This window comes from Mchenga conophoros, linkage group LG5 (assembly GCF_057382185.1).
Source record: "Mchenga conophoros isolate Kocher_MC1m ecotype Shallow Benthic linkage group LG5, M_conophoros_male_GT1.1, whole genome shotgun sequence".
NCBI lineage: Eukaryota > Metazoa > Chordata > Actinopteri > Cichliformes > Cichlidae > Mchenga > Mchenga conophoros.
Genome location: NC_140530.1, coordinates 18,794,582 through 18,819,251, shown reverse-complemented (window position 1 = coordinate 18,819,251; position 24,670 = coordinate 18,794,582). Strand labels below are relative to the sequence as shown.

Below are 24,670 nucleotides of genomic sequence, written 5' to 3'. Positions count from 1 at the left end.
GTAGCCATAATGAGTGAGTGGTATAGGATCAGGAGAAGAAGTTAAGTTCTTTGGATAAGAAGTTCTTTTGTGCTTAATGCCGGTCCAAGAGCAACAACAAACAGGATATGTGCTTATTTTTGAAAATGTTTCACGCCTCAAATCAGTCAAAAAAACAAACAAACAAACAAAAAACAAGCAGGCATTGCAATTCATTAGATTGTAATTTTAAAAATGTAATAAAGGTAACGACTTAAATGCGTCATCACAATGACTCTGATAAAGTCACATTTCTAAAAGACACTGATGCTCCAGGTCAAAACTGAACTATTCTGGGTGCAAGATGGACTTTTACCAGTGTTATATTGTGTGTCAACAGAGCTTCAGGGCAAAAAAAAAAGAAGAAAAAGAAAAAGTATGTTTGTAAATGGAGCAGTGTGTAATGCATTAGGATGTAAAATAATGGCACAAGGAAAAGAAACGCACACACAGCACACAGAGTTTTATGTGGGCTTTTGTGATGGGTCTTTACCTTAAATACCCCCCCCCCCCCCCCTCCCTCCCCTTCACTTGGTTCTGTAAGAGATAAATTCGCTAATGGCACGAGGGGAGATTTCTTTCAAGTATTTGGGTCAAAAACAAAACCTGGCGACTGTGTGAGAGGGAACAGGGGGAGCAGAGGGACTAGGTGGGGGGCGGGGAGAATGAGAGGATGGCGGGGCAGACAAACAAAACTGCTTTAGAACACATGGACTTTCCCCCACGTGAATCAATATTCAAGCCCTGATCTCCCTGTTGAGCAATGAGGCCAAAGAGAAGAGGGAGTTGAAAGACGGATGATACAGAGGGAGGGCTGTGGGATGTCATGTGTAAAGAAAGAGATTCTCATTGGAGGCAAAGGGAGAGAAGATCACTATGTACGTTTGGAGAAAAGGGAAAAAGGGGAATACAAAAAGCATCCTACATGGTGAAGCCATCTTGGTCAGACGCTCAGGACTTCATGAGCAACACTAATTATTAATAAGGTAGGTGTACGATAAACATATGGAACAGGATGTTTTTGTTGTTTTTGAGAACAAAACAGGACATGAGCAATTGCTTCAGCTCCGAGTGAGAGGCCAGTTTCAGGACGTGTTGCTCTTTCTTGCTTTGCTAAACAAAATCATTTTTTTACTGCTTTTGCTTTTTTTTGGGTTTAATTTCACTTTAGATGTAGAATAGATTTGTTAATAGCATTTTTTTTTTGTTAAAGTTACAGTGCGATTAACTCTTTTTTTTACAAACAGCATTTTTGTTCTGGATTTAAAGGTTAAATGTTCTACTAAGGTTATTTTCCTGCACAGCATACCTTTGCAAATGCATAAACACCATTAAGTCAATATTTGCTTAGTGCCTGCAGCAAAGGATTTAACACCACAAGAATAACACTGCACGGCAGCTAAAAAATTATGAACTCATCTATAAGACAAAGTGGTTTACATTTACTGTGATGACAAACTAACCAAATAATCCAGGTCTTTGATTGCACTATTTACTCAGCACATACAATAATAACCCTAATGTTTTTTTTCCCTTGTTTTTACTATTCCGATTTAGTGTAGTGGCTTTGGAAAAGTGTTCTTTTAAAGCAGGATGATGTCCTCCAAGCTGAAGTGGCTGATTGTGATCCAGCTCCTGCTGAATGAACAGGCCTTGTGCAGGGTCCCACCTCCTTTGGTGCAAAAGAGCACTCTGCTTCCAGGAAGTGACACCCATGAAGCTGTAGAGGAGGTGTCCAAACAGAATCTGGACTCTCTCCTGGGATCTCAAGTTCAGTCTGGTCTCTTACCTGAGGAAAAATCTAAAAGAATCCGATCTGCCCAACGAATGACATCGGTCCTTGGGGCGAAGCTTCAGGAGCAGATTCAAGCTCATTTACATATTCAGGGGAACATCAGCTGTGAGGAGCTGCTGTCAGCCAGCGCTGTGGATGACTCGCTGTCCTCCATGTTTCCACAGGAGCTGTTGGGTCTCTCTTTGGTGCCTGTGTTGGTGGTGGCAGGGTGCCCAAAGGAAGCACAGACCCTGTTGCTGAAGCTGTATGATCTGCTGGGAGTGGCTGATACAGAGGAGCTCCTGATGGAGGTAGAAGGCCTAATAGAGCGAAGGATGAGTAAATCAGCAGCTGCACCAACACCCACATCAGCATCATTGCCTTCAGGGAGAGATCAAACTCAGCGACACATAAAAGCTGTGATGTTTAACATTGAGCAGCTGGCATTCGTGGGAGAAGGCAACACTATTCAGGAGGGGCACTGCGAGGGTTGGAGTCGAGTAAATGGGACCGTGCTGATAGGAAACGCTGTGGAGGGAGGCACAGGTGGACTGGAGGATGCTGTGAGCAGCTGTGAAAGCCTGGGATTCCTGTGTGCTGGTGTGACCAGCAGTGGGCGTCACACACCCGGGATGTACCAGGCAGTGTGGAAAAAAGGTAGTCGCATATTGCCATCTGAATCCACAGAATCTGAGACCTGGATCCATCAGTGCAGGGCCACAGCAGCAACTGGTCACCGGTGGAAGCGCAGCACCCAGAGGAACTGCATCAACAAAAGCGAGCAGCGCGTGTACAGTGTAATGGAGTGGATCCCTGGAGTCAGCACACTCTATAACCTTGGCACAGCTGTGTATTACGCCTCAGTCAACTGTTCTGAAACAGCCAAGGAGAGAGCCATCCTGAGCGCCGTTGACCTCGGAACAGATGCCCTCATGGTCGCCACGGGTGGGACTGCTGGGGTAGCAGGCTATGCTCTGGGTGCAGGGGTGAAGACCGGAGTGAAAGCTGGGGTCAAGTATCTGCTCAACTCCATGAAGGAGGAAGATGACATGCTGGTGAACCAGTTCAGCGTGGAGGAGGGTGTCATCACCATAGACTGAAGAATCAATGAATCACCCTCTTAAACTCTGGCAATAAATACTGACATAGCTACATGTGTAAAGATAGAGGATCAATAATTGATAGCTTACCTGTTTGCATAGTAACTATTAGTGATAATTTGCAGTGCAATTTTTCTTTTCTTTTTTTGTAAGTGTGTACACAACGAAAGAATATTATTAAGACAGATTCCAAATTGTCTGCATATATAAAATAATAAAAGAGACAATGTAAGCTAACGATGAAATAAAAGTCATTCCACAGAGTGAAAAATGTCCACATGAGCTGAAAACAGATCCAATAATTTATATCCTCAGAAAGTAAGCTTTAAGCCATTGCTTAGAAATAATATTTTAAGTATATACTTTATAAAGTAGTTTACTAGTTAATCGTATTAGGCAGCAACACTGATGACTGGTCTCAGGAAACAAAACCTTCAGTCCCTCAACACTTTGATTTTGCCCGTCTCTGTTTATCATCTTTTTTATTTTTAATTTGTCTCTTCCTTCAGCTGAAACCTACAGTCAGGTTGTCAGGTCGCAGTCATATTCTCAGCTCGGATTTAATTGCAGGGACACTAGCCTCATGATAAAATATTGTTGCTGTATATGTTTTCCTGTAAATGTTATTAAATTTTACATTAAATTGGTGGCAGTGTATAATGTTATCAGATTGTTTTTTGTGCTGAAAATATTTAATGTGCACGCTCGTGTTGAACTGCAGTACATACCTAACACAGTCTTAATCATGGGAATTTAAACTGTGTATGTACTTCAGCTGACGCTAAATGATGCTTTAAAGAATATTTACATAATACTTTAAAAAGAAGAAAATAAGTGGCATGGGGTTTGGCACTTATAAGGCGCCTTCAAACTCAATTTAAGCAATCAAAATGCTTCATACTGTAAATTTGAGTCAGCCGATCACACACACATGCGCGCGCACACACACACACACACACATATTTGTACAAGGCTTTTTGCAATACCTAAGGACTTTTACCTAACATTCACACTCCAACAGATAACACAAACTGGCCATAAGTGCAGATGTGTTAGTGTGTGATTGTGATGTATTTTATTATCTTTACCCATATAACTAGAACAGACTTAAATGAAATCAATAAAACTCTTTATGTTTTATTTAAATTTTTTTCAAAGTAAACGCTAACAATGAAGTTCAAGGTCAAATGCTTAGCCAGTTGTGGAATTTGAAGATAAGCCATAAAGAATTGTCGGTAGATTTAAAGTTTTCACTGATTTTATCATTTGGGGTGACCCTGACCTTAACCTTGGCCCAATTTTCAGCACAATTAAATCAGCTCGAGCTGTTATTGATATCTACCATCACACAAAATTTTGATATCTTCAAAACAGTGGATGTTATGCTGCTAAGAAACAGACAGACAGACAAACAAACCGAACTGATTACATACTGCCTCCCTTCAGGGGGGTGAAAAATTCTGTTTAACTGCTTCACTTTCAGGGCCTTGACATTTTGCAGTTGGCCACACTGTTGCAAATTAGACTTAGATTTAAGAGACGCTCCTTGGTATTGGCTTACAGGATACACTCAAATTTCTATTTAATTCCAGCTGTCTGAGACGTTTGTGAATTTGTCTGTTCTCTCTGTTGATGCAGATTATTTATGAACCAAAAGAAAGAAACCCACTGTGTTTCTTTTTTTGTGTGTGTTTGGTGCTGGCCCTGTGACTGACCAGTGACCAGTGCAGAGTGTTGCCTGTCTGTTGCCTAATTCCCTCTGACTTGATCAAGATATTCTTACACAACATATTATTTATTTAAAATAACCTGCCACACTCTAAATATACTGAAAAAAGGATAAGAATCAAAATATTTAATCTGATAGGCCCAACAGACCTATAGAATGTATGGTTAAGTTAATAATAATAACTATATTAGATTTGCAAAAGAGAAATTATATTTAGAACTTAGGAATTTCTTCACACCTGCATGGCGCATTTGAGTCAAAGTTAAAAAAAAAAAAAAAATCCAAACTGGCATCTTAATTTCTTTGAGTGAAGTGTGACATCTACTGGTGACAGTAGAAATCGAGAGAATGAACACATTAAATACAGTGTGCTGTCGTCTAATAAGCAAAATATGCCTGGCTTGTAAATCAAAACATGCGGAGCCACCCACTGTGAATAGCCCCTGTGGGTTAAGGAGCAGTAAATTGCTGAGTATTTTCTTTCAACCTTTAAAAACACAAAGATTTTGTTTTTCAGCACTTTTCACAGTATGAAAAACATAATGTCACATGCACAAACCCAATATCTGATTTACACACATGAGGACTTGCGTAAATACCTCTGAGCAGTTCTTGCCTTTAATATATTACCCTTTCTTCTTCATCTCCACTGGACCTTTAGTTAGCAACAAGCTGTACAAACTGCGCACAAAATGACAGTCTGTGTATGCTGATTTTTCTAAATTCTCGTTAAGTACAGTAACGAAGTACTTGTACTTCTAAGTACTTCGTTGCACGCCAGCTCTGGGGAGCAGCTACTGTACTGAAAATATGCACAAAGAACTGGAGACTTTCCATGTGTGTCAACGTTTTAGTTCACTGGTAGACAAAAACACCAACTACTCTTCTTCTTAGTATTAATATTATTATTAGTAGTATTAACGTTGTTGTTAATACTAGGTATGAAGGATAAAACGTCATGCTTTTCGAATTTTACTCCAATAAACGTAAAGGTACTTTTTTTCATTTTCATTGTGTTTGCATAAAGGAATACAATAAAAACGACGTGGGAATACAATAAAAAACGCTTTCTTCTCAGATGATTCTACGAAGACACACAACCTGTTTTGAGGTTTGTTGTGAGTCACATGCTCCTCTTTGGCTTTGTCACTTTCGAAACGTCATTTCTCGGGAAATCTCTTGGTTACACGGCCGTAAGTTTCTATTTTGCTCACTGCTATGCAACGCGAGAGATTGACAGATGCGTTAACCAGCAGAACGCGTGGTCCTGTCCACGGACTAACCAATCAGGCGTTAAGTCTGAACTCACGAGGAATCTGCGAGTCTTCTCGCGACATTTCGGCTCTTTAACTGCCTTTGGTGGAAATTCTTTCAGAGCCAAAATGGCGTCGGGAGTTTAGACGTCATGGTCTTCTTGGGCGGGACAAATAGATATCCAATGAAAAAGCAGTAAAATAAAGACTTGACGGGGAAACACTTTACACGCTTGGTTGCTCTTGACAGTTGTTTTGTTTTACCAGCGTTCCAAAGTAGCTCGACGGAAGAGCTAGATATGCACATTGTCTTAATCTAGCGGAAAGCTAATAAGGTATACTAAGTGGATTCGCACTGATATCTTGCACTGAGGTGAGTAAATGTGTTATTATCGACGGGTCATTATCGACGGGTATTTGTGGTCTTGGCACTTTTTCCGCAGCTAGCTAACCTGCAGATATAAAGTTTAAATTTTCAGTATCGCTCTTAAACAGTGTGCACGGATTTCACGTCATGCAGTAAGGACTTGGTCAACGGTCATCTGTTGTTCGCTCAGCTGTTGATTTCATACTGGTACAAACTCGCCCACTATACTCTTTATGGCACTGTTTATAAAGTAGTCGCACTCTAGGATGACAAGTTAACACCCGGCATAGATACACATTCGTTCCCGTTGACTTGAATCCAGCCTTTAATGTGATTGCTGGCTGTTTGTGTGCCTTAGGATGGCACAGTGGGACAGATTGAGACAGCTTCCTATTGCGTACCGACAGCAGTTACACGAGCTCTATGACAGAGATGCTTTACCCATGGATGTTCGGCACTACCTGGCCCCTTGGATAGAGAAGCAGGAGTGGTAAGGAACCCTGTGATTCAACGAGTTTCAATGATTACTGTAAGTGAGTATGGCTGTGAAAAGCTCTTATTATGTCATTTTCTACAGGCAGCGGGCAGCACGGGACCATGCCTTTGCTATGGTGCTGTTCCAGGTCCTGCTTGAGAATCTGGACATCCAACACAGCCGCTTTGTCCAGGAGGAGTCATTTTTACTGCAGCACAACATTAGGCGCTATAAGCAGAACTTTCAGGTGTGTCCAGTAAAGGAGCAACCCAGTGACGTCTCTGGTTTAAAATGGAAAAGCAAATTTTGAATAATAGTATCATAATTCCAACCACTCCGTTTACCATGATTTGCTTATGTGTTTACATGCTCAGAATTTCCTGTTTAGCCAAGTGAGAGATATTTAGACATAGGAAAACATTAACCTGTTATTAATCCTTTATTGGCTGATGAGAAATGATAATATGACAGTAAAGGTTTATAAAAAGTGACAAAAGTAAAAAAAAGCCTTTTAATGACCTCCAGTAAGTCTGCACAGTTGATTGGCCTATATACTGTATCAGTGTAATATAATATACTTTAACACATGTGACTCCCAGCCTCTGCTATTTCTCTCTTACAGAGGTATGTGGATGATCCGTGTGCTTTGGCAACCACCATCCTTTGGTTTTTGGAAAAAGAGAAGGAAATCCTGGAGAGCGCTGAACTGGCTGAAAAGGTTGGTGTAACGTCTCATTGTGGTAATTAAAAATAAACTTTATGTATAGCCACTTTTGATAACAATGTAGCTAAGTGCCTTAAGAAAAGAAATAAACCCAGAAAAGCATAGGTATTTAGCATGTACTGTAAAATGGTAATGCTCTGCTAAAAATAGTGCCCCAACACTACACTTGCACACTTGGATATACCTGTATGTGGTATTTTTTTTTTTACAGGAAAACATTATATCATATGATCTATTGGTGTATTGCCATGTTTTGGCTTTTTTTATGTTATGACTCCATTGTTAGCTGTTGTGTTTGTAGTATTGCAATTCAGCTTTTAAGTGTAAAATTAAATGCAAACTTTCAAGGAGCCTAGTGTAAATTTTTATCCTGTTTTAGTTTTTTCCATTCAGTTTTTTAAAAAGAGCTGTGTGTGCGAAATAGAACCATGAAACTCACTGTGTGGGCTAAAACGTGAAGATTTTCCCCCCAGCAGTTTTTACACTACACTCTCACTTACTATTTCCCTTGTGACAGCTTCACCCAGTATTACATCTGAAAGACAATAAGATCTTGGTATTAGCTCCACCTTTGTTTATTCTTAGGTCCAGCTTTTGCAAGTTGAGCCAGAGGCAATGGAGACAAGCAGTCAGCAGGACCTTGAACGTAAACTGGCTGGCTTGAGGAATGAAGTGCAGGTGGAGATTATGTTCCTTTGTGTTATTATTTGTATTATATGGATAAAGCATGTCGCAGTTTTTTCATTTCCTTTTTTGTGCTATAGTGTATGGAACATACAATCATATGTCTGGAGGAGCAGCAAGATGAGTTTGATTTTAAATTCCAAACCCAGAAGTTGGAAGGTAAACAAATGAAAACAATCTGGTTATATTTGCATGCTTTAATGTCTGTGAGAGTTAGTAATAAATCTAAAAAAGATTTAAATCAGAGCTACATGTACTCTTTTGTTTTGGTCTTTGTCATGTGGAAATTTTCATCCCACCATGGAAACTTTTAAGCAGCTGTGGTAGACGAGGCCAGGAAAAAAGAACAGATTAAAGCGCTTCAGTTGCTTGTCAACAAGTTGAATAACTGCAGGAAGGTATGGAGTCAGTAATATTCCTAAATATATTCTTAAATGTTTTATTGTAGTTGTTTAATTATTTACATTCTTATCTCATTTTATCACTTTTTAGAGCACGTTGTCAGGCCTAAATGATATTCTGGACAGGATTCAGGACATCATTGATGTGCTTGTGAAGAAGGAGCTGGTGGAGTGGCAGAGGAGGCAGCAGAAAGCATGCATTGGTGCTCTGGACAATGTTTGCCTGGATCAGCTGGAAAAGTGGTATGTTTATTCTCTTTGAGCTGAATTTGTATTTCCAAAGTCCATCCCCCCATTCTCTAAAATCTGCATGAAATTAAAATAAATTCTCTTTCTGAATCTCTAGGTTCAGCTGTGTGGCAGTGTGTCTGTTCCAGGTGTGGGAGTTTCTTACTAAGTTGGAGGAGCTAGTAGGAAAAGTGTCCTATGAAAATGACCCTGTGAAGGCCCAAAACCCCACACTGCAGAAGAGAGTGGACACTCTTCTAAGAGACTTACTCAAGAGGTATTTCTTTTAGGACACTCTATGATGTTCTCTTTCACTTTTATGTTTTTTTTAGTTAATTAAATGACATTCCCTTTTTTTCTTTTACGTTTACATTTAGCTCCTTTGTGGTTGAAACTCAGCCATCCATGCCTCAGGGGAAAGGATCTTTGGTTCTCCGCACAAATGTCCAGTTCTCTGTCAAAGCCAGGTCAGTGCCCAGCACAGAAATCAGCGTGCACGCAGTGTTTCAATGGACTTATCTGCATTAATAAGAGAGCTACTTTCAGCTGCTCCCTAATCCACATGTTTGATTTGGCAGATTTTGTTTACACTGGGTGTCCTGGCTGGCACAACCCCAGAGGGATTTGTGTCTCCTCCTGGGATTGAACTTTGATCTTTTGCTTTTTAGGAAAATGTTTAAACCTGTAGAGCCACTAATGAGCTTACAGTAAATAATGTCAGAATCAGAATACTTTATTGTGCTCCAAGACAGTAAGAACATTTACTAACTAAACCAAATTAAATAATACAGTATATTACAAAGTTACAAAAAATTAATTAATTATAAATTATAAATATCTCAGCATATTACACAAAGTAAGAATATATGTTTGACATTGCGCCCCCCTTATCTTACTGTACTATGCTGTACTTATTAGGATAATGTGCATATCAAGCTGCTGTATCTTTATAGAAACAGACTGGTATAGAGAGTGGTTTTGTTGGCCTTTATTTCCACCATGTAAACAAAGAATCAATTGTGAAATAATGCGAGTAAGTCTGAAAGTTTGTTGCATTCCTGCAGAGCCATCTCATCTTCTTCCATGCTGTGACCTTGGGAGCATTCCTGGTTTCCTGTTTTTTTTTACATTTTTGTCTTCATCATCTTCATATTTCTCAAGCTCTAACATTTTGCACCTGACTTAACCATTTCAGACTTCTTGTGAAGTTTCCGGAACTGAACCACTCCATGAAAGTGGATGTATCCATGGACAAGTAAGTTTTCTCTTTCAGACCTTTAGTTGTTTTCATTACCCTTAAAACAAACTTCCAGGATTTAACATTAGAGAAAGATGTCTAATTCCTCCCTGTGATCACGTCTGCTGTGTTTTTTTCTCACCCTTGAATATAGGGAGGCTCCTCAGATCAAAGGGCAAGTTTTTTTCATTTACATCTAAGTTTCAGAAGCCACGTTGAGCTTTGACATTTGCTGTGAACTTGTTTTTAGTAAACCTCCTGTCTTTTGTAGGTATCGACGTTTCAATGTCCTGGGGACTAAAATTAAGGCCTTGAACATGGCTGAGAGCACGAATGGAGGCATGGTGGCAGACTTCAGACATCTGGTATATTCAATAATGAATTCATAAGCAATTAGATACAAAGACTTTTATACAACTGTGACACAAAAATGGTTTAAAACCAAATATTTAACAATGTATTTAACATGTAATACATCAGCTACACTCAAGTAATTCAAAAAATAACATTTATATCAATATACAGCCTTTACTGGCAGGTGAGAATTTTTATTTGTTATTTGGGAGTGACTGTGTGTGCGTTCTTACTAGTTAATTCATAAATACTATTTGTCTGTAGACTCTGAAGGAGCAGAAATCAGGAGGTGGTGGCAAAGGAGTCAGTGATGTGAGTTAATATCGGTAACCCTGCTGATACCATCTCTTCTTAATGTTACATCATAATAAAGGAATAATGATCTGTGTGTTACTTTCTTGTTTATAGATTTCTCTGAGTGTTACAGAGGAGCTGCATATCATCTACTTCAACACTGTATTTGAGCTGAAAGGCTTCTCTGTTGAGCTGCAGGTGGAGTTTCTTCTGCGTTTTTCATGTTATATGGCTGCCATCACAGATAAAGAATATTAGTTCCGTTTAAAAATTAATCATTAATTTGCAGCTTTGGTGACAGAACTATGACCTAAGTAGAAGCTATATGTTTTTATGGCACACACACTTGTAGGCCTCCACCCTCCCTGTGGTCATCATCTCAAACTCCAGCCAGCAGCAAAGTGCCTGGGCATCTGTCCTCTGGTTCAACATGCTCAGTCAGGATCCCAAGGTGATAAGTCACTGTTACTGGCAGACATGCTGTGCTTTTGCATTCAAGTTCCCTTGTAATACAATTACGGGCCAGACTAAATTAATCGTGTACATATGATGTGCATATGTCTGCTTTTCCCAGGATGTTATGTTCTTCGCCAACACTCCTGCAGCTACTTGGCCTCAGTTTGGAGAGATGTTGAGCTGGCAGTTTCTCTCGGCCACAAAACGTGGCCTGGATGACACTCAGCTGGAAATGATTGCAAACAAGCTCTTTGGTAAATTCTTCCACCGTCTTCTGCTTCATTCTGCTCATTGTTGACAACACCTACTTTCATGTACTGTTAAAATGTATCTTGATTTTGCAAACTTTACATTTATAGATAGTAGCACAAGACTGACATAATTCGTTGTCCTTTGTGGCTTGTAAGCATGCTTGTGATTGTCCATCGTGTTTTTTTAATCTCCAGGCAAAAAGCCAAACTATGACAGCTGCACAGTCCCGTGGTCAAAATTTACCAAGGTAAGAGCCCTAAAAGCTACTGGTTTTTTTGTAATCCCTCAAGCCATACTTTGCAAGTCTTGAGTAATTTAACCTTAAGCCTCACCACTAAAAACAATTATTACATCTCATCTAAATATATCTGAGCATTTCGTTGCAGAGAACATAGGCCTGTAAGTGTGTCCAAATGACATTTTCTGCTGTTTGTGTTACAGGAGAATACTCCTGACACTTTCTGGGTGTGGTTTGATGGCATTTTGATGATGGTGAAAACATACCTTGAGGATCTGTGGAGGGATGGGTATGATTGTTATACATTCTTAGAAGCTTTTTTGCTTGAATGATTCATAGGTCAGTTTTAATGGGTTAAACAAAACAAACATTCCTCTGATCATGGTTAACTTTAAGGACTGGACTGAGAATGACTGAAAAACAAACCAGTGTCCAAATAAAAATTTTGAAAGACCTTCAGAAAGCCTGGAGAACTATTGCTCAAGACAGCTTACACAATTACAAAATAACAAGGGATTTTGACTTTCTAAATGAATGAGATGTGGCTCAAGACTTCTGCACAGTACTGTACCTTCCATATTATTTGTACGTCACACAGAACAAATAGGTACCTCTTAACTCGTGACAACTATATTGGATAATCCTTTTTTGGAAAAATCTGCAGGTTGTCCTCCAAATGTTATCAACAAATGTCTGTTTTATGTAAAGAAAAGTAAGCGTCTGACAGCAGTGTCAGGTTAATGTTTAAGCAGATTAAAAGAATCCAGCCACTTGCCACACTGTCAGTATTGTAATCTGGATAACTCTGTTTCTAATATGCATGGTCCAGTTTAGCTCATAACGTCAGTCTCCGTGAAACCTGAAATGTTTGCCTTTTAAAATAAAATTCCTTTTGTGCTTCAGGCTCATCATGGGTTTTGTGACCAAAGGCAAAGAGAAATCTCTCTTGAAGAAGAAAAAGAGAGGCACGTTCTTGTTGCGTTTCAGTGAAAGCGTCATTGGGGGAATTACCTTCTCCTGGGTGGAGATCACTGTGACTGGTGAGAGTGTTTTGGGTTTTTTTTGCTTGTATGTCTGAAAGAAATACAACTAAGCTGCATTTCACAGTGGCCGGGGTAACCTGTTTAATACATCATCCACTGTCTGTTTAGGTGAGCCTGATGTAAAGACAGTCCAGCCCTTCACCAAAGTTGACCTTTCCCAGATTCCCTTCCATGAAATCATTCGAAATTACCAGATCTTAGAAGCTGAAAATGTCCCAGAAAATCCTCTACTCTACCTGTATCCGGACACCCCGAAAGATAAGGCTTTTGGAAAGTATTACACTGAGAAGAGTGGAGGTAAGGCCACCATTTAAAATATTATTGAAGTTAGTCCTGCAGATGACCCATTAAATCAAATTTCTCTTTCTTTTTGTTTCAGAGGACAGTCCATACATAAAGTACATCAAAACCAAGCTGGTGTTTGTTTCCAAGGAGTAAGTATGCGGTCCATATACATTCAGGCTAATTTATAGTGTCTTGCTTGTTGGAATTAAAGAAAAAAAAAACCCATCCCATTAATACAACAAACTTAAATACACTTCACTTAAAAAGTGGTGTGCCCACACCTTTTTTTTATGTCATGAGCTAATGGTTGTAATGACTGTTTATCATTGGTCATGTAGGAACACACTGGAGGCCAGGTCACCCATGCCCTCTGACATGGCACAGGGTGAAGGCCTGGAGCCAATGAATGGCCTGTGTGGAGAGGCAGCTGGTGAGTCATGCCTCTCCTTGCTGTCCAATCCAGCTTAAGACCTTGTCAAACAAATTACTCACCTTCCATCAAAAATCTCTGTCACCATCCCTGTGATGGTCTTGCAGTGCATGAAATCAATGCGTAGCATGCTGTCTGAATATAGTAGATGTCAGGTGACAGCTTTTTAAAAGATTTATTTATTTATTTTTTATCCTTGAATTGAACTTTTGTGGGAATGTTGGCTGCTTTTACTGCATGCACATGGTGCAGTGAACATAAAGCCTTGTTCTGGCCAAGCAATAGAATCACTAACACGTTTTATTATCCTGCTGCTTTTTGGTCCTTTTACATTAAATTACATTCTTGGAGTCGCTATTAAAATGACTACTGAAGTAATATACATACTTGCATCTCTAAAACTCACAATTAAATTATATTTACTTCATTTAATTACTACAAAAATGTTTACAGTACGTTATGTTTGACTTTTTGGTCAAATCAAAACCTTGCTTGATCCCATTCATAACAAGCAAAAATCTTACCTGATTTAAATCTTTGCGATCTCCCCTTTGAGGTCACCTTCTCTGCTGTCCTCACTGCTCAAAGTGCTTTTGCCCTGTTTGCATTGATCCCTACAAGTCCTGTTCTCATCACTTGCAATTGTTCATCTGCAATGCATGCTGGATCTCTTCAAGCTTTAAAGGTTAAAGTCATAGAGAACTGTAGAGTGCAACAGGGACTGCCCGCTTTTTTAATGGCTCCGCTTTCAGAAGCAAATTTTCCATTTGTTTTCTCTATTGACACGTCAGAAAATCCTTAGAGAAAGACTTAAGCCTTGAGCGAAGGCAAACAGCTATGAGGTTGAATCATAATTTGAATTGGAAAATGAAAAAAAAAAAGTCCTAGACCATGTACATAGATAGCTTAACTTTAATAAAATGCCCGTCCCCACGCGTTTGAAGGCATTTTTGAGGTTCAAAATCTGTTTTGTTATAGTTAGGTTTAGGCTAAGCGGCTAGGGAAAGTGTAATGTAAATGAGATGTCTGGACTAAGATATGAAAATGTGTGTGTGCTGTAATATAGAACAATTCAGTTCAATTTAGTTTTATTCATATAGCGTCAGTGCTTTGTTCATGGCTGCAGTCAAACTCTCACAGTTTCTGAGGTTTTGCACTCGTTAAGTGACTTGATGTTCTCGGATTTTAATATTTCCGTGATTCTGGGTTCACAGGGAAAATAATATTAACAGTATTTTCTATGCGCGTCTGAGTTTTATGACGGAAAAATATGGGGGTGAGGGTGTAGTAGTAGTCAGATTTAGTCATGTGTAGGATTTTTATGTACAGGGTTAATTATTTATTCAGTAACATGTAAATTATTGAGCTTAAAAGACACTTTCAGTCAGATTTAAATATTTTACGGATGGTTAAAATGCTCATTTTTGTTTTTTCTAATATGCCATAAAATAAACTATTCCTTTACAAAGGGTATGTGATATTTGTATTTAGTATCGATTCAACTGAGCTATTCTGAGGTAAAAAAAAAAAAACTATCTAAGTTAGACATCGTTTAAATGTTCTGTACAAAATCAGTTCCTGTGATTTTCTATTTTCTGCTTTGGGCTTCAACAGCAAATCACATGTTTTTTCAGTTTCATTTCCCTAGCGAGAGCATAAATAAACTACACAGCGATGACAACAGATTCAACTTTTTTTTTTCCTTCTTCACTCTTAGAACAAGACGGGGATCTTTATCCTCTGACGCCACCACTGGAATCTTATGACCCTGATCCCATGATGAATGGCTCTGTTGAAGACCCAGAACCACCGCAGGATCTGCTGATGTATCTCAACAATCCAAACCTTTTTGACAACGACCTCCTGCAAGATGACCAATCTCTGCCTGATTTCAGCCTTCAAGGATTTAACTGTCTGCTCCCACAGTCCTGTGGCAGCTTCCCTTAGCTTCTGTTTGTATTCAACCATATCACTGTACATAATGCACTTGTTAGCTTTACACACAGTACAGCATTTCTATCAGAAAAATGTGGCACACGTGGCAAATCCAGCATAAATGAAATAGTTTGCTTTTAATTCCGTTTTCATGTGAGATGCTCAACAGCCCATCTGATGACCCTGAAAATCACACATAACTGATGTTTTTGTTCACTGTATAAATTTATAGAGCATCCCTGTGAATCCTAAACTATTTTTACTGCTATATGAAGAGATACACGTAAGAACATCGAATGAGCCGCACTCATATCAGTCCATACTTTATTATTTTAAGATTAGGCATAAAGTCTAAATCATGCTTAAAAACTGACCAGGTAAGGAGGCGGGAAAGGTTTGTATGAGCTATTACTGCATAGACTGCACATAATTTATTATATCTTTGTTTATTTTGAACCCTTTGTTATTGTTTTAATATTGGCACATACAACGTGATAAAATTCACGTGAACATCACACTTCCTGTTTTAGTTTGTCCTTTTATAGTAACACTGTCATTTAAGTCACAATAAAAGCACCAGTAAAGAAGAAATGTGTGGTTTGATTATTAACACAAATTGTACATTGACAAATGTAGGAAACTGGTTTTATATTTTTAGCCTGCACCTCATTACCTGTAAAAATTGTGGACTAGAACTAATATTTTGACTATTATGATGATTTTCTGCTGATAGAACTTTTTTTTTTTGCACAGAAACAGGCTGGACATGAAAGTCATGCTGTCATGTTAGTTTGTTGCAGCCATATTTGAACAACGGGTGAAGCCCTCAGTCATTAGCTGGCTTTTAGTTGCATCACACATGCCTGCTAATTGGTACTTACATTTTAATCACTAGAGCACAAAATTGTTTGGCTGTCTGTTTATGCAATTTAACAATGCTCTGTATATAGACACAATTAAGAGAGACTCATGAATATGAGGAGGAGGAATCTGAAAAAGTCACTTTCTCTGGAATAGCTTACAATCTAGAGGCAGCTAGAGGAGCTGCAGTACGTGTCACAGGGTTGGCTTCATCTTTCACCTATGACGCTGCCTTTTGTAGTAAGTAGGAAGCTAGTTGACTTAAGAAACAGATATTTCAATGACAGAAAGCCCCGAAACAAAGGAGAAAGGTCAGTGAATACTTGTTTTTTCTAATTTCAGGTTGCAAAGTTCAAAATTAGTTACATGGCCAATCAACCATGAATTATCCCAAAAAAGAGAATGAATATTTACTTCTTGAGAATTGCAAGTGTCACATTGAAATATTATTTTCTTTTCTACTTTCCCATTAGTAAACCTCAAATGTGACTGAGTTGATCGCTTAATGCCTAAAGAAACATGTCCTTGTTGAGATGTAATTTTTCATTATTTTGCTGGAGAGATTTTAAGGATGCTAACACCAAATTTACCTTTCTGATTGTCATCTTGAGACTCATACTCAGTGGCTGAAACCCTCCCCCAGGTTGCTTGGTTAGTCCGAGGTGCCACAGACTGTTGCATAACAGTGCATAACTTGTTTAAGGGCAAAACTGATGCAAATCTCAGCGAAGAGGCTCAGTATAGGTCACCACTAGCAGCACGTGCCTGCAACCAATAAGTGAAACTGTTTACCATGTTTCTGTTCCCCTTGTGATAATTTCAAGGTGTTTTGGGTTGTTTTTGGTTGTATTTGGGTTATTTCACAGATCACAGCTGTGATCCATCGACTGCACATAGAGTAAGGGAGAGAGAGAGAGAAAATTTCACTAATAAAGCTGAAAGAAAAAATCAGTGATGGAGCTGATAATTTAATTATATGTGAGTAATTTTCTTAATAAATCCATAACTGGTCAGAAAATTGAAACTAGTTTTTTTTGGAGACCTGGAGTGTAAATGTGCTTGTCTCTAAAGCACTTTAAAGCAATAAATAAAATAGTTGTGATATTGTGAATGTTTTTGTATTGTGAATTTTCCAAAATAACTAAGGGAAATTTATTTAACACAATTCAAAAAACAAAAAAACAAAACAAAACACAATTCAGTGGGCTACATACTGAACTTAGAGGTTAGAAACAAAGGCTGGTTCACAAGGCTGACTCTAGATAAGATTTACAAGCTATGTCTAGTGATAATAGATTAAATATTTTTGTTTAACAAAAAAAGAAATGGCATGAATTAGTGTCACCCTGCTACTTCCTGTACTTTCAATAGTAGTTCTGTATAGCTCAGTGTCCACCCTGTTACAGGGGCAAGTTGTTTACAACATGAAAGCTTTGAGTTTCTGTTTTATTTGATTTGATATACCTTTATTAGTCCCACAAGGGGAAATTTCATAAGGCTGCCGACCTATTGCACGCAATGGCTGCGCCATCTTACCCTCCGACCATACATACATTACACAAAACATCACATGGGGAAGACAGGTCAGAGAGGTATAACAATGGAAAAATGCACCACATGAGGAAAGATAAGGAGAAAAAAAAATAACTCCCCCACAGACTGAGCTCCAACAGGGAGATCAGTTTGAGAACAGAAAAAAAATGATGGGTGTGTGCATATCAGTGTATATGTATGTGTGTGCGTGTCCAGAGTTCAGCTGAGACAGTGTCCTTCGCCCTGCTAGGCTAAGTAAACAGTCTTCCAGCCAACCCAGGTGGCCTTGCATGGAATGGGAAGGAACAGACTAAACACAGTCGTTCTGTGATGTTGTCATTTCTTGTGCTCAAGGAGCAGATTCTGAGAACTCACGGCAGTGCGTCTCCCCGAGATGTCATCCAATTTGCGCACAGAGATTCCGAGCTAACCCTTCCGAGGTGTAATCCAGTCTGCAGTCAGAGATCTTATGAGTATTTATAGCAGCCGTAGCCTTTCCAAGATCTTATCCGTGCTGCACTCAAACCCATTTTGAGAAACTCACGCCTCTCCCATTGTTTCAATCCCAGCGGGCAGCCTTGTGGGGGTTTGAACAACAGGTTCCGCTTCCTTAATTCTTCGATAAGTCAGGGCCAAGCCAGCTCCGATCCGCCAGAACCCTGTTACCATGGTTCCGAATAGGTAGATATCTTCAGCACTCAGGCTCACCCAAGCCCAAACTTCTCGTTGAGAAAGGGGTGCTAATTGCATTTAAGGACCAGTTGATCCAATCCATAATTCCTCTTTTAGGTTTTAGAGAACTGTCATGAATCGCTGTGCGGCAGGCAGGAGTTGGACCCAAATGCAGGACTCACAGACTCGGGGGGGTGAACTCAAAACACAGCTTTATTTGCTGGCAGGGGAAAAACATACAAACTAAACTAATCTAAACTGGGACCAACAAACTAAAACTCACAAGGAGGGAGACAAGGAGACACAGGGAGATCCACACAGCATGAGGGACAACACAACACTGACTCAGAGAAACACAGGGTTTAAATACACTGGGGAGTAACGAGGGGAATGAGACACAGAAGGAGGGCACAGCTGGGAGAAATCAGGACTGACGATGTCGTGTTTTCAATAAAACATCAGTAGTAGTGAGCAAGCTTCTTTATTTTAACGTGGCTCACATCCATGCACGCAAACATAACCTGCCGCTGCTTCTACGACACAGTATATATCACAATTTATATATCACAAACCTAGGATCACTGGACTAAATGACTACAGACCCGTGGCTCTGACATCTGTGGTCATGAAGTCATTTGAGCGCCTAGTTCTCTCCCATCTCAAGACCCTCACGGCCCCCCTCCTGGACCCCCTGCAGTTTGCATACAGAGCCAACAGGTCTGTAGATGACGCCATCAACATGGCCCTACACTTCATCCTGCAGCATCTGGACTCCCCAGGAACCTACGCCAGGATCCTATTTGTGGACTTCAGCTCTGCCTTCAACACCATCCTTCCAGACCATCTCCAAGGCAAGCTTTCCCAGATGAATGTGCCTGATCCCATCTGCCGGTGGATCACTGACTTCCTGACGGACAGGAAGCAGCATGTGAGGCTGGGAAAGAATGTCTCGGACTCTCGGACCATCAGCACCGGCTCCCCTCAGGGCTGTGTTCTTTCTCCTCTGCTCTTCTCCCTGTACACCAACTGCTGCACCTCCACCCACCAGTCTGTCAAGCTAATCAAGTTTGCAGATGACACCACCGTTATTGGGCTCATCTCGGACGGGGATGAGTCTGCCTACAGGAGGGAGGTTGAACGTCTGGTGTCTTGGTGCAGCCACAACAACCTGGTGCTGAATGCCCAGAAGACAGTGGAGATTATTGTGGACTTCAGGAAGCACACAGCCCCACTCCCCCCCATCATCCTGACTGACACCCCCATCACCTCTGTGGACTCATTCCGCTTCCTGGGTACCACCATCACCCAGGACCTGAAGTGGGAGCCCACCATCACCTCCGTCATCAAGAAAGCCCAGCAGAGGATGTACTTCCTGAGGCAGCTGAAGAGATTCAACCTGCCAACACGGACGATGATGCAATTCTACACCGCAATCATCGAGTCCATCCTCACCTCCTTCATCACTGTGTGGTACGCTGGAGCCACTATCAGGGACAAACAGAGACTGCAGCGTGTTGTGCGCTCTGCTGAGAAGGTGATTGGCTGCAGACTCCCATCTCTGCAGGACCTGTACACCTCCAGGACACTGCGGCGTGCAGCTCGGATCTCAGCTGACCCTTCTCACCCTGGACACAGTCTGTTTGACCTGCTCCCCTCAGGCAGGAGGCTCCGGTCCATTCGCACCAGAACCTCTCGCCATAAGAACAGTTTCTTCCCCTCTGCTGTTGGACACATGAACAATAAACGTACGACTGTTCCCACCACTAACACATGACCCTACGCTGTGTTCACTGCATCATTCCATGTTTTGGCACTGATCACCACCTGCACTCATGTATATATCTTTCTACGTAGCACTTTTAATTCTTATTCTTACTTTTATTTTTTCATGTCTATTTAAGCGCAATTTATGACAGTATGTTTGCACTGAAGCACCGCAGCAATTTCCTAATGTTGTAAACCTGCTCAACATTTGGCAATAAAACCCTTTCTGATTCTGATTCTGAATTTGGTTAGACAGCCCCCTAGTGGTGAAGCTGAACTACCCACATAACTCCTATCAACAGACGAGACAAACAAAGCAGGACACATTCACATAAGACACGGACCTTCAAAGTAAAACAGGAAGGATCACACAGAGACGCGAACTTGACACAGTGGAGACAGCAACTAAGAAACACAGAGACATAAACCATGAGGCAGAGGACTCGATGAACCAAACGACAGAGGGAAACTCAAACATGCAGACACAGACTTACACAGAACAGAGGGGACACAGAGAGACATGAAGGGCAACGGATCAAAACTAGAAACCATAGAATAAATCACACACAAGTACAATAATACAAACATCACAAGGAACTAAAAACGCTGGGTCAGGAGACCCAGGACCATGACAAGAACAGACTGTGAGAGAACGTTCCAGGGAAAATACAAAAAAAACACGAGACTAGACAAGGACATAAGAGGCTAAGAAGGGAAGCTAAGGGAGAGGAGGAGGAGGAGAAAAGTGCGACTGCCTTCGTCAAGAGCAAGAGCAGAATCCGTCATTTGTTGTGGTTAATGAATATAGTGTGACACTATATTTTTTGTGCTTAGATTTTTGTAATTGTAGAATAATCTTTCACTTAATCATCAATCAATTTATTAAAAATGATTTACTCCCGTGGCTGATTTAATCCAACCCTGTCACCTGCAAATGCATTGAAGTAGAAACTGGTTTTGTTTTACTGTTCAATTTACTAAAAATTCAGAATCAGTGTGTTTTTTAATGCAACCCTTAAACTGCCTTTCAACTGAACTGAAATTTAAAACTTCCACTGGCTGTCTGTTAGTGAAACACTGCATTTGATGAAGCTGTAATGTAAGTGAGCCAAAGAAAGACTTACTTAAAAAAAAAAAACACTTAAAGGAGTTAAAGATGATCGTAAACAAGTAATCAAGGAAAATCATTACCACAAAAAAAAAAAATCTCACCTTAAAATACTTGTGGTTCCTGTTCTGACTACATGTAGCTGAGTAATTCTTTGCCGTGCACTGCAACACTGAATGTTTCTCTTTCTGCTGATGCTACTGTGTGTACGTGTCTCCTCTGTGTTGCTTAAGTACCCTGTGAAGTGATTTGGAGCAGGGGATTTCTGCTATCTAAATTTGGGGAAACAAGACTGAGTGTATTTTTCCATTTTACTAATTTCTGATGTAATAAATAGATCTGCAAAAAATCTGTCTGTCTATCTAGTATCCAATACCAATGGCAGTGTTGGTATTTTAGATTGATTCACCCACCTCTAACAAGGAGACAAGGTTAAGCATGTCCAAGAGCAAGAGCCATGTTAATGGTTTCCTTGTCACAGAAAAAACACTTCAATATCAAAAGTAGCACAATATGCAAGAAAACTGCTCCCACTAAAGGTGGAAACAGCAAACTTTTTCACCACAGATTACAACCAGGCTTTACTTACTTTCAGCAGCTGGATGACAAGGCTGACTCAAGATAAGATTTACAAGGTTAAGTTACTGTAGTTACTGTTAAGCTTAAACATGTTAAGCAGTTCATACTTTATACTATACTTATAATTTCCAAGGAAAGCACCACATACACTGCTTTTACGCTTTGACTTGTGCTGTGTCACAACTTTCACATTTGAATTAACCATTGCTGCTTCTGGCACTTTTTCCATCAGCTTCCTTTGTGCTGAAGTGAGTAAAATACTGATAACCCGAACATGTTTGTACATGCACGTTTCACCCACATATTACCCTAAAGGCTGCATGACCTGACCTATTCTTACCATTAGTCACTATCAGCAAAGGAAGTACAGAATTGAGACACAGTGTAGAGTCCTAAGTTCCTGAGTTGCTGAAATAAGGCGTGTTGCATTGAAAAGCAATATCCAGCACTGATTTTTTAATCCTGGAGGGTTTTTTAAATATGATGTAAGTGACACAAAATAATGACGTGTAACAAATACAACAATGTAATATGTATTACAATATATAATTTATTACATAACAAAAACACATGTTCTGGTTTGGGTATATACAAAGTACAGAACACTGTGAAACATCCCTCTAAAGATGACAACATATAAAAATATAATTGTTAAGATTTTTGTGCGTATTAAAGAGCTGTAATGTAACATGAATAACAAGAGTGATAAAAGCAGTGTTGTATGTCGGACAAGTTTCAGTTCCAAGGAATCAGGATCCAGTAGCGGCATGTTTTACCTGCTGTAGAGGCGGGTAAAGGGAGCCGCCATCTTACTCAGCACCACATGATAGGCCTGTCGAAACTGGCGGTTCATGATGGCATACAGCACAGGGTTAATGCAGCTGTTGAGCCAGGTGAGATTGGCACAGAACATGTGCAATACCTGTGGAGCGCGGTTCTGTTTGTCGGCTATGTTCAGCAAAAGAAATGGGACAAAGCAGAACACAAAACAGAGGAAAACAGTGAAGCACATCCGTGTCACACGCTTGAATTCACTGTCGTCCCCTGAGGTTGCAGAATGCGATGAGTGAGCTGTTTTAGCAGGTGTGGTTGTAGGTGGTTTTTCGATGATATCAGTGGAAGGCTTCTGTGCTGCTGATGAATTTAATGCTGTGTCATTGCTTGTGGTGGAAAAGGAAGACTTTTCACAGGTCACATTTTGATTTTTCACATCCATGTTTTGGGATATTTCATGGCTGCTCAGATCAGAGGTGCATGTCTTTATGCCGCTCTCCACACCGCTGTCGTCGGTCCCTTGAACTGAATTTGCTGGTTTTGTCTTGGATGACCGGCGGCTGAGTCTGTAGCGGAGCAGAGCCTGTGATGCAGCCTGAACTTTTTTGTAAATGAGCAGGTAGAATGCACCAACAAAGCCCAGACCAATAAAAAAATAAAAAAATAGCAGGATGGTGGTGTAAGGACGACCCTCAGTACGATGGAAGCTGCATGTGCACACCTGTGGCACAAACACATAGACAGACCAGAGTGGACCAAAGCTGACCAGGCCGAGCGCCCACGCAAAGATGATGAGTAAAGTAAGACCGTGGTTAGAAAAAACACGGTCAAACACAGCTCTCTTTGCGACCAGGAGATATCTGCCCACTGCTACCAGGCAGAGGGTAATGATGGAGACAGAGTTGGAGAGGAAGAGGAGCAGGCCGAAGATTCTGCACCACAGATGACCACTGCGCCACCTGAGGTGTAGATAGGAGTCGACGGAGATGGGCTGCAGGATGGTGCAGTACAAGAGATCAGCGACAGCCAGGTTGACAATGAGCACATTGAAGCGAGTCCTCAGACGTGGGTCTAAAACGAAAGCCAGAACGGTCATCAGATTCCCGACCGTACCCGTGATGGTTACAGCACATCCCCACAGCACAGCGAAGTACCGGTAGATTTCAACAGAAGGACTGTAGCAGGAGAAGACATCCTCGGTGTGGTTTGTTTGATTCATCATTATTCTGTCAACTAAACAGGAATCAAAACACTGGTTAATGTCTTTGCACTGTGCTTACTGAAAGTTAAAAGGGAAGCTACAGGTGGATTACACAGTTAACCACTTCCTTTTTTAGAAACACCGCTCATTTACTTTGTTGTGAAGAGCAGGAATAGAATAGAATTCAACTTTATTGTCATTGCACATGTCACAAGTACAAGGCAATGAAATGCAGTTGCTGAAATGCAGGAACACTTGATCAAAGATATTTTATGTGGTTATGTATAGCCCAGGGTCCACCCTGTTACAGGGCAAAAGAGCAAGTCGTTTACAACATGAAAACTTTGAGTTTCTGTCTTAGTTATTCATTTGTGTCACTGTGTGATTATATTTCTTGTGCTTTGATCTTTGTAGTTTTAGGAAAATCTTGCATTTAATGATCAATTAATTTAGTAAACATAATTTACTGCTTTGGCTGATTTAATCAAACGCTGTCACCTGAAAATGTCAACAGTGTTAACCAAAATGAAGTAGAAACTGGTTTTGTTTTCTGTTAGTCAAGTTCAGCTCACTTAATGCAACCCTTAAATTGCCTTTCAGCTGAACTCAAATTTAAAACTTCTACTTAGATGTTATGGCGGAAAAACTGCATTTAATTAAGCTAAAATGTAACTGATCCAAAAATAAGACTTAACATAAAAAAACACTTCAGTAGTTAAAGATGATCATAAACAGTCATTACCAATAATCAAGGAAAATCATGAGAGAAGAAAAAAGTTCTCACCTTTAAATACTTGTGGTCCCCGTTCTGACTGTTAACATGTAGCTGAGTAATTCTTTGCAGTGCACCGCCACACTGAATGTTTCTCTTTCTGCTGATGCCACTGTGAGCATGTGTCTC

General features: G+C 40.2%; 3 protein-coding genes across 4 annotated transcripts; 2 read left to right on the top strand and 1 right to left on the bottom strand.

Moving 5' to 3' along the window:
- Window positions 1-789: 789 nt before the first annotated feature.
- apof (apolipoprotein F) lies at window positions 790-3,552 on the top strand. Its single transcript, XM_085273889.1, has 2 exons — window positions 790-1,004; window positions 1,576-3,552. The coding sequence occupies exon 2, from the start codon at window positions 1,612-1,614 to the stop codon at window positions 2,890-2,892; it is 1,281 nt and encodes a 426-aa protein (XP_085130015.1). The 5' UTR covers window positions 790-1,004; window positions 1,576-1,611; the 3' UTR covers window positions 2,893-3,552.
- Window positions 3,553-6,067: 2,515 nt separating this feature from the next.
- Window positions 6,068-15,868, top strand: stat2 (signal transducer and activator of transcription 2). 2 transcript variants are annotated; one of them, XM_085273887.1, is made up of 24 exons: window positions 6,068-6,247; window positions 6,600-6,731; window positions 6,819-6,963; window positions 7,339-7,434; window positions 8,026-8,118; window positions 8,205-8,283; window positions 8,440-8,522; window positions 8,617-8,768; window positions 8,872-9,030; window positions 9,131-9,220; window positions 9,949-10,008; window positions 10,145-10,165; window positions 10,262-10,355; window positions 10,609-10,656; window positions 10,753-10,836; window positions 10,991-11,089; window positions 11,213-11,348; window positions 11,541-11,593; window positions 11,788-11,873; window positions 12,488-12,624; window positions 12,736-12,924; window positions 13,007-13,061; window positions 13,251-13,342; window positions 15,060-15,868. In XM_085273887.1, the coding sequence occupies exons 2-24, from the start codon at window positions 6,601-6,603 to the stop codon at window positions 15,287-15,289; spliced, it is 2,412 nt and encodes an 803-aa protein (XP_085130013.1). In that variant the 5' UTR covers window positions 6,068-6,247; window position 6,600; the 3' UTR covers window positions 15,290-15,868. The 2 variants fall into 2 exon arrangements, with proteins under 2 accessions (XP_085130013.1, XP_085130014.1); XM_085273888.1 differs by having other exon boundaries at window positions 6,069-6,247; window positions 8,443-8,522.
- A 6,399-nt stretch (window positions 15,869-22,267) lies between these two features.
- LOC146574316 (G protein-coupled receptor 84-like) lies at window positions 22,268-24,670 on the bottom strand. The gene is made up of 2 exons (XM_085275552.1): window positions 24,554-24,670; window positions 22,268-23,801 (listed from the first exon to the last, which is right to left on the bottom strand). Exon 2 carries the CDS (start codon window positions 23,788-23,790, stop codon window positions 22,567-22,569), a length of 1,224 nt encoding a protein of 407 aa, XP_085131678.1. The 5' UTR covers window positions 23,791-23,801; window positions 24,554-24,670; the 3' UTR covers window positions 22,268-22,566.